We start from the raw sequence: 9,368 nt of genomic DNA, 5'->3' as shown, positions 1-9,368 counted from the left end.
TAGGCAAAGCCTGGGAAACTGACACAGCATCTAGCCATGAACTCCAGTGGCTCCCTGTAGTCTAACCTCAGCTTCTCCCCATCAGCCATGTTCTTCTCAAGGGATAGTTGAGGCTTTTTTCCTGGTAAGTGATAAGTTCTTCCTTCACCAGTCTATTCCATTGTCCACAATACTCTGTTGCCTGCTGCAGTGACACCACTAAGCTCTTCAAGATTCAGATCTTAAAGCAAGAACACAGCAAAGAATCTCAGTATTTACCTCTGGTGTCTCTCCTGCCTCCAAGTATGCAGCAGTGATGTAGGCAGCCAATGTGACCTCCCCATCCACACCTCCCTACAAAAAAATATAAGCATCCAAAAAGCTGGGGAAGTTAATACACAAAGACCTGAAGCTTTTCAGTAAAGGTCCCATCTATCCCTGACTTGCTCCCACACAAGAAAGCAGAACAATAGAGATTAAACCATTACCAATACACTTGGCAAGAGCTGCTTTGAGTTATCTTTCAAGGTGCCCTGGCTCCTACCTTCATTGCTGTATGGAAAAGTTGGCCCACATTTTTGAAACAACCGTTGGGAAGCCTGTGGAACTCCAGCCAGGTAAGAGCAGCCTGAATGGTCCTGTTGTCTATGAAAATGTATGGCTTGGCTTGGACAAAGCATTTAACCACAAATGCAGTCAGCCTGGTTGGGGATAGAACAGAAAAAAAAAGGCATGAGAGAAGCAGAAAGAGATGGATGGAGTGAATGAGAGAGAGGGAAGAATTAATTGAAAGAAAGCATCTAAGCAGGAGTTGAGGAAAAAGAAAAGGAGTGGGAGTTTGACACTGGTGGGTCACTCCTCACCTTCTGTTGTGCTATTCCTTATTTGCTGATCCAAGGACAGTTCACCCCAATGACAGTTGCACACCCCTGGGATGCCCTAGCCAACAAAGCATCTCGAACACTTTGAGTCCAATAGAAGAGAAAGGATTCAATGTTGGAAGCAGAAAGCTGCCCACCTCCAGGTTGTCAGACAGCAGGTAGACAGCAAGGGAGAGAGCCCAGGACTTACCAAGTATTACCATACTCATCCTTGGTGCCAAATTCACTGTAGGAACCATCAAGGTGTTGATACTGAAGTTGTATCTGGTACCCTGGGGTGCAGTATAGGACATTAGTGCCCAGAATAGTAATTTGCACTGGGCAGGGAATAGGGTGCTAATGGACTGGGGGGGGAAAGGAGTAGTCAACTCTTGGTAGGTTGGACACAGGAGAAGGCAGAAGAGCAAGGTGCGTCTGCTGTACTTGCCATTGCGCAGGAATCCTGTTGCCCGCTCCTTGATCTCAGGGGTCAGCTGCCTTGTCTTCTCCAGGTACTGCAGCACATAGACAATGGGGGCAAACAGCACCATGTTCTGCTCCCCACAGCTGTGGGGCATCTGCACTAGGTGGTCTAGGTTCTGCAGTGCCTGGCCCAGGAGGTCACCTGGAACAGAGCACAGGCACCCTTTGGCATCCTGGGCTTGTGGATTCACCTCTTACCTGTTACCCATTCCCAGCAGTGCAACAGTGGGAGGGCACCTCTGTCCAGATGGCTTTACAGTTCCACTGTGCCCTCCATATATGCACATGCCCATCCTGGCAGGGGAAGCACATCAACAGAACATGCTCTCCCCTGCTGATTGTGTTACCTGCAACCAGGAAACACTGCCTCAAACATGGAAAGAACAAGGCAGTGGAGTCTTGGAAGTTTCAGAAAGGGAGGTGGTTCTGAATTTGGGCTTTCCTAGGGCTAAACTCGGAGAAATGGGATTTAGAAAGGCATCATCACAGCAGAATTCCTTACCAGTAACCGAGACGGTGGCTCTGACTGAACCTTCAACCACATTTAGAGGCAACATCAGGGACACAGATTCCTGTGCTGGATTCCCTGACACCAACAAAGTAAGGAGTGTGGAGAGGGAAAAAAATGAAGAGATTCTGATTAAAATAGCATTCAAACTCCCCAGAGACTGTTTGAGACAGTTCTGTGCTAACATCCCATTTTCCTGTCATAGAAGTTGCAAAAACCCTGTCCCATTCCACCCTCAAGTTCCACCCCATCAGCCTCGCTGTAACTGTGCTATCCTAACAACTTTCATTCTATAGAGGTTGAGAGGATCTTCTCCTGGAAACCATCTGTGGTCAAAGCCACGTTCCTGCTTTTCTTTACACAGGTTAATCAATCTTATTTCAGATTTCAGTAGCAGATATGTCTTCTCAATGCACCTTGGGCTCTGAAAATCTGTGAATGGCTCCATCATTCACCATAAAACTCAAGACAGGAGCAGCAATCCTAAGTCATATCCTCCAGCCTCACCATGTTCAGTATAAAACCAGAGTTTTATTACTACAAGTGAAAAAGGCCTCAAGCTATCACATCAGTATAATGGATGTTGATGCTAAAATATTGGAGTTCCTCACATCCTCACCCAGGGGAAGCTCTAGCTTGCACCACAATTAAAATAAGCTTGGTCATGTTGACATAGAAAATACTTCAACAAGTGGAACAACCCAGAAGGTTGGTGGGCAGGAAGGAGGGGATGAGTAGGATAAAATAAATCGATCTCTACCTTTTTTGGGACATAGGATGGAGCTGTGAGCCTTTTCTACCAACAGTCCCTCTGGCTGTAGGAGCATGTAAGAGTAATAATGACCACACAGGAGAGAAATAGGATTACAAGTGGATTAGCAATAGATATGGACAACGTCCTGGTTCAGGCTGGGGACACAGCGGGAGTAACATCATTGCCACATAAAAATGTTTGTTATTGTCAACAATTTTCATTTCAGATAAGAAAACAGCACACATTTTCATAATATCTCAACTTCCTAATGTCTGTGAAACTGATGTTATAAGTTCAGTAGAGAGCTCAGTTTCCCACAGCATCAAGTGGAGGATACCTCTCTACATCCCACGTCCATCAGCCCTCATGGTTAAGCCCAGCTCAGGTCCCAAGATTCTAATTACACACCTTTAATAGCAAGTGGTAACTCCCTAAATTAACCTGCACAAAATCGGGGAATTGCACAAAATCCACTTTTAGGTCTAGGTAATATAAGACTTTGCCTGACCCGGACTAGGAGGAGTTTGTTGATCCTATCTTTCTGTCCTTGGTTGGGAACAAATGGTATCTCTTCACCACAGAGCTCTTTGGTGACCACGGCCTCTGTATTGAGGGTGATGTTCATGAGCCCTAAAAATAACACATATTTAAGTGCATAAAACATCTTCTGAGGAAGCACTTCCCATTAATAGAAGTAAACTATTGACAACAAAAAAATTGAATCAGAACCCTATATGATTCTGTACCTTCTAGCACAGACTTGCAAGTAATCCTGACTTTAGGATCAATACAAACAAGTACTCTCTGATTAACAAGGCAAACAACTCCTCACTCCATGTCAGCTCTTACAAAACATCCCCTCACCTTGGTCCCATCCCTTCCCAATTTCACCACTCTCTGTCTTTCTCACCCAGCTGTTCAGCTGTGACACTCCACTGAAAGGTCTTCACTTCATCGGCACATAAGCAGCTGCTGTAGACACAACTTTTGCATTGCTTGAGCTGGAATTGTGGAAATGTCTCCAGGGTCACCTGGATCTGAAGAGGTAGCAGGTAACAAGACAAACATCACAGGCAACAGCTGTCAGCCATCTCCTCCCAACTCATACCCTGCTTTTCTCACAGAGCCTGCCAGGGCTCTCCTACCTTCATGCATCGTTGCAGATAGTTGACAATTGTGGCCTTCAGGGTGAAGGTCTCACCCTGGATCACAGAAAATGGTAGTGTGAGCTCCACAAGAAATGGCTTGAAAACAAGCAGACTGGAACATTCCTGCTTTCCATTTTGTGATGGTGTTAGGCACAGTGACAGTGACATTCTTGTTCCCACTGGGACTGAGAAGAAGTAGACAGCAACAGAAGCATTTAACTGAATCTTGCTGTATACAGGTGACCTGGAGTGCACCATTCTCTCCAGAGCACCCCATCCCCTAACCTTGGTCTAACACCTAACCTCAGTCTAACACCTAACCTCTGCTGAACTTGTAGCCCTTGCAGGGTTACAAGTAGGTCCTTGCAGAAGTAGGGACCCTGGCTTCAGGCACTTATATCATCAGAACATTCTTTACAGCAGCTGACATGGCTGCAAGATGCCATCAATCACTTCCAGGGTTTTTCTCAGACAACGCTTGCTCTTTGCACATCTAGAAATGCTTTACAGATGTCAGCAATTTTATTCTTCTTGGTCTAGGGATGGAAAATCAGACACCAGGAGAGCAACAAGACTAACTTAACATCAGTAGAACTTAGTAGAAAAGACAGATCCAGACATTCATCTGCCTGTGGGACACTGCGAGTTTGAAGTCCAACAGGGCAAAGACCTGGCATCACAGCTTCTGAGAGCAGCAGACTGTTCTGCTGCTATTACCACAGCAAACACAAAACCAGCCCTAGCTAAAGCTAATGATATTATTTGACTCACATAGCTGCAGACATGCACTTTTGCCAAGCAGGTGCAGGAAGACAACATACACAACACGGTTTAGTTGCTCAGATCAGGCTGGTGGATAAATCACATAGGGGATATCTGCTGCTGGGGAGTGAAGAGATTATAGAGGTGGCAGGACAGTGGAGGTGGGAAATGGTAGATATGGTGGCATCTGTCAGACTCCAGTCTTCACACAAGAAATTCTTAAAGTCAGAGATGAAACATCTCCAAAAGTTCCCTCAGGCTCGGTGAGTACACAGGGTCTGTTTTCTCACAAGACACAATTCCCAGTCCTGTGAAGGACTTCTGTAGAGATCAGCTTTCCCTGCATTGCAGGATACATCCTGTGGGCACAGTTTGGGAAATGCCAGCCCACAGGCAGTAAACCAATATGTTTTGCTGCACTGCACCTGCTTTACTAAATTCCCATGCCAGCCACCTCCCATGGATGAAAAATGCTGCTGTATGATCATCTAGTATGGGAAAATGCATTTGATGCTGACAAAAGTGCTGGGGAGAAACAGCCTGACAGGTGTGAGCTCCATGATATATGTCCTTAGACAACTTCTTCAGCAACTCGTGATCTAAACCTAAGTGTATCTCCTGGCATTCTAAGTCACTCTAAGACACTCAGACTAGACCACCCACTCTCCACTTTACTCACCCCACAGAATATAAATTCCATATCCAGGCTTCAGGGAAATGCTTATGTACTTTTTCTTCAGGTGCAGAAGCAAGGGAAAACATAGTAGGCTCATAGGTAGATGTTGTCAGATGGTCTGTTGGAAATTACAAAGACCCAGTCACCGCAGTCCTCAGTCCCTGGTTTAGAGCAGAGGACCTCCAGCCCATCTCAGGCTGCAGGTCATCCAGTCAGCTCTTGGGAAGCTGGCAGACCCTCCTTCTTGCCAGCTATTCCAGCTGGCACTGGGACAGTGCTATCCCAAATTTTAATGTCTTGCCTCATTTCAAGCAACAGAGGTGCTGTGGGCCTTACTTGCATTTCTAGTCTCCAAGGGAAGGGAAACCATTCCATCACTTCAGAGATAAGACTTAGAATCCAGACAGCTCACTAACATTTCAAAGCCAGAAGTGCCAAGACCCTCGCATCCTCACACTGGATGTGAGGCTCTAAACCTGTTGTTTAGAGCCACGAATCACTCTCACTCATCCATTTGCTTTCACCTGAAAGACTGAGCATCTGATGTAAGACGGAACAGTTGGCAAATCATTACCATTATATGCTTCGTGGGGCTGAGCAAACATCAACATGGGCCTGGAAGTCAACGTTGTTGTTTCCCGCAACACAGTTGTTGATGGTGTTGTTGGGCACACTCTGGGTTTCCTGATATTGGTGTTGGACATAATTTGCAACCTCATTTCCTGCAGGAAAAAACAAAACAAACAATAAAAAAAAAAACCCACAACCAAAACAAACAAAAAAAACCCAACCAAAAAACCAACAAATAAACAGAAAAAACCACTAATGCACCAGAAGCATTTCCTCTCCTCTCTACCCTGTGCCTTCTTGTCACCTCACACAGTGGGAACTTAGCTGTCCTGTGAACTGGCAAAGTATTCTCTTGCTCTGGTTTCAGAGGGGATTATTCAGATACTCAGCAATGAGCAAACAAGGTCTTCTGAGCTAATTTATCTGGCCTGAGTCAAACAGGCCATGTCAAACATTCCATCTCAAACACAGGGTCATTTAGGTACTATGCCTCCTCAGCCTGCAGAGTAATTGCTCATACTATGGAGATTAAACCTACTATGTGGAACCCAGTTAAAGTAACAAATCAGCCTTGGCATCCTGAATCACACAACCAAAGTTCAGTAACCACATAACAATTCCTTCTTGGCCAATAATTTCAAGTCACTTATGCAAATAACAGGTGAGTTACAACGGCTTAAACTGGTCTTGTTCCCTGTACTGTCAGTAATGGCATTCCTAGGATGTTGGTAAAGTCAGGAGGCCACAATTCCCTCCAGTCATTAATTACCCCAACCCATCAAATCAACCATTTTTACCCTGAATGCTGTAAACACATCAGGCTCATCAGAGTTTGGGAACTCGCATGAATTATCATCTTCTGACACTTGAGGAGGATGTCTGGAGTTATAAGCAGATAAGAACAGCTCATCCATCTGGGAAAGAAAAAGAAATAAAAAATCAGCACAAATAAAACCTGGCATTCCCTTCTTGTCACACATCCAAGGGCTGTTTGAATTGCTCCTGGCTACTGTGCACAAATGCATGCCAGAAAGCCCAGGCTCACTGCCATTCTGTCCTGGCTCTCCTCTGATAGAGCCAATGCAACTGAACATGAGGAAGAACAACAGAAGCTCATTCACCACCAGTGATGTTCAACCTCTTTCTTAACACATGCCCCTAATCCTTACCTGTGTCACTGCTGATCCTTAAGAGCAATGCTTTGCATCCCTTGGGAGGTATGCTCTGCACAGATGGTAGAATCATAGAATCACAGAATGCCAGATTGGAAGGGACTTTAACGATCATCTCCCACCTTCCTAGGTAATGCTATAGTTTATATGAAATGTCTCAGCACCCTGTCAAACTGAGACTTAAAACTGTCCAGTGGGAGGGAATCTACCACTTCCCTTGGGAGACTATTCCAATGGTTGACTGTCCTCATGGTGAAAAATTTACCTCTTGTGTTCAATCAGAATCTCCCCAGGAGCAACTTGTACTCATTACCCCTTGTTTTTTCCATGTGACTCCTTGTAAATAAGGAGTCTCCACCTTCTTGGTAGCCACCCTTTAAATACTGGAACATTGTAATAAGGCCTCCCCTAAGCCTTCTTTTCTCAAAGCTGAACAAACCCAGTTTTCTCAGCCTGTCCCCATATGGAAGGTCCTCCAGTCCTCTGATCATCCTTGTGGCCTTTCTTTGGACCCTGTCCTCCTCATCATCCCTTTTGTAGAGTGGGGACCAGAACTGAACACAGTGTTCCGGGTGTGGTCTGACAAGTGCTGAGTAGAGTGTGATGATAACTTTTTTGTCTCTGCTGGTGATGCCCTTGTTGATGCAGCCCAGCATCCTGGTGGCCTTGCCCCTGCAGCACCCTGCTCACTCATGTTGACCCTGTTAGCCACCAAGACCCCCAGGTCCCTTTCCACAGGCCTGCTCTCCAGTCAGGTGGATCCCAGTCTGAACTGCACTTCTGGGCCAAGTGATCCCACGTGCAAGAACTTACACTTCTCCCCCTTCATAATGTTCCTGCTGTCACACTCCTCCAGCCTTTCTAGGTGATCTTGGAGGGTGGCTCTCCCTTCTGCCACTTCCTATTTGTGTCAGTACAAGGGAAGGGAAGGAGTTGTAGGAGGTTCACTCACCAAGGAGCTGCTGAGCTCTTCTCCTGGCTTCAGTGTAGTGACAGCCTGATCCACAGCCCAAACAGCACAGGTGGACCCAGGAGCTGCCAGCAGGTGGAGACCAACATTTGCATCAGGAAGGGTCTGGGGCACTGAGAAGCCCAGCTCCACCTGGATGGGAAGAATGCAGACAAGGATTAGAAGGTGGCATTTCTGCTGCTGGCCACCCTACTACTTCCTGAGCAATGAACAGACCTACATGAAGAGAGTGTCCAAGGACTTGCCTTGGGTGGAAATCCGAGAAATCTCCCAAGGACTCCCAGAATGTATTCTAAAAAACATCATGTTGAAGTTCTAACAGGAAAGATGGCAGAAGGGGAGGCATCAGTGCACACAGCATGCAGTACTGGAGACATTCTTATGTCAGAACACAACCAGCCAACCACAGCCACACCAGCCAACCAGCCAGCCACATTTACACACCTCACACAGCTGTCTTTCTGCTCCTTTGGAAGCCCCAGATAATAATTAAGCATAGTCCTTATATCCACACTCCTCTTGGAGTTGGTCTCAGTTTCCTGAAGCTCTTCCTGTTTGAATCTGGCTGTCCATGGCAAATAAATAGTTATGGAGCAGGGGTAATGCCAGTTCTCAGAAGTTCATATTTGGAGTGCAAGACACAGCCAAGACAGAAGACTCCCACAGCTGTCACAGTGACCACTGGTCCTTTCTGGATGGCCAGTAAAATCCACTTCTTCCATCAGCTGCTTTCAGCTGTCTTCACAAGACTACATACTAAGAAGTCTTAAGTGAAAAACCTTGATGTCTCTTGGGAATCACTGTAATAACCTATGCTAGGCTGTGGTCCTACTGGATTGCAGCTGCTGTACAAGCCTATGAAGACAGACACATGGTTCTCTGCCTTTCCCAAACACTGAAGCAATGCTCAGCATATACTCGCTCCATACATCATAGCACAGGTCACTGCTCACATGCTGCAGTTCACATGACAAGTATCCCACTGCATCAAGCCACACACAGCTGCACAAACAATGTGCTCCTCAGTCTCTTCTTTCATGGCAACACACACATACACTCACATATTTAGGTATGATCCCAGACACAAATCCTACCTTATTTCTGAAACACATGGAGACCCTGAAGATGGCAGAATCCGCGATGATTTTTCCATTAGGGAAGATAACATAAACAACAAGTCTTGGAGCTGGGGCATAGATCAAGCTGAAGGTAAGAGGGATGGAGAAGAAGCCTTTCAGCACTAGATGTAGGAGAGAGGGAAGAAGAGAAAGTAATGAAAATGGACTCTGATCAGATATCAAAATAATAACCTGTGTCATCCAAAATACTAAAAGATTCTTTTTAGACATAATGGCAAATTAAAGCAGGAGAGTTTTGACAGAGATCAAGGCTATAAATTCATGCTACTTGGAGAGGCAGCAAAAGGAGACTTCTTTGAAAACAAAGAAAACAGAGGACAAGCCTATAGGCTGGGAAGGGGTGAGGA

The 9,368-nt window shown here is 45.8% G+C and overlaps 1 protein-coding gene across 1 annotated transcript in view; it reads right to left on the bottom strand.

The window, feature by feature from the left end:
* LOC104393531 (alpha-2-macroglobulin-like protein 1) overlaps positions 1–9,368 on the bottom strand; it is a 25,481-nt gene that overhangs the window by 4,720 nt on the left and 11,393 nt on the right. Inside the window, 13 exon segments of the mRNA XM_010003033.1 lie at positions 259–329; positions 1,284–1,464; positions 1,825–1,908; positions 2,591–2,645; positions 3,093–3,214; positions 3,495–3,621; positions 3,730–3,847; positions 3,849–3,917; positions 5,174–5,288; positions 5,745–5,892; positions 6,538–6,654; positions 7,865–8,014; positions 8,977–9,122. Of these exon segments, the coding sequence (XP_010001335.1) occupies positions 259–329; positions 1,284–1,464; positions 1,825–1,908; positions 2,591–2,645; positions 3,093–3,214; positions 3,495–3,621; positions 3,730–3,847; positions 3,849–3,917; positions 5,174–5,288; positions 5,745–5,892; positions 6,538–6,654; positions 7,865–8,014; positions 8,977–9,122 (1,503 nt within the window).

This window comes from Chaetura pelagica, unplaced genomic scaffold (genome assembly GCF_000747805.2).
Source record: "Chaetura pelagica isolate M959 unplaced genomic scaffold, ChaPel_1.0 scaffold117, whole genome shotgun sequence".
Taxonomy (NCBI): Eukaryota; Metazoa; Chordata; class Aves; order Apodiformes; family Apodidae; genus Chaetura; species Chaetura pelagica.
Note: the sequence above shows the minus strand (reverse complement) of the source record. Positions and strands in the feature narration are given on the sequence as shown.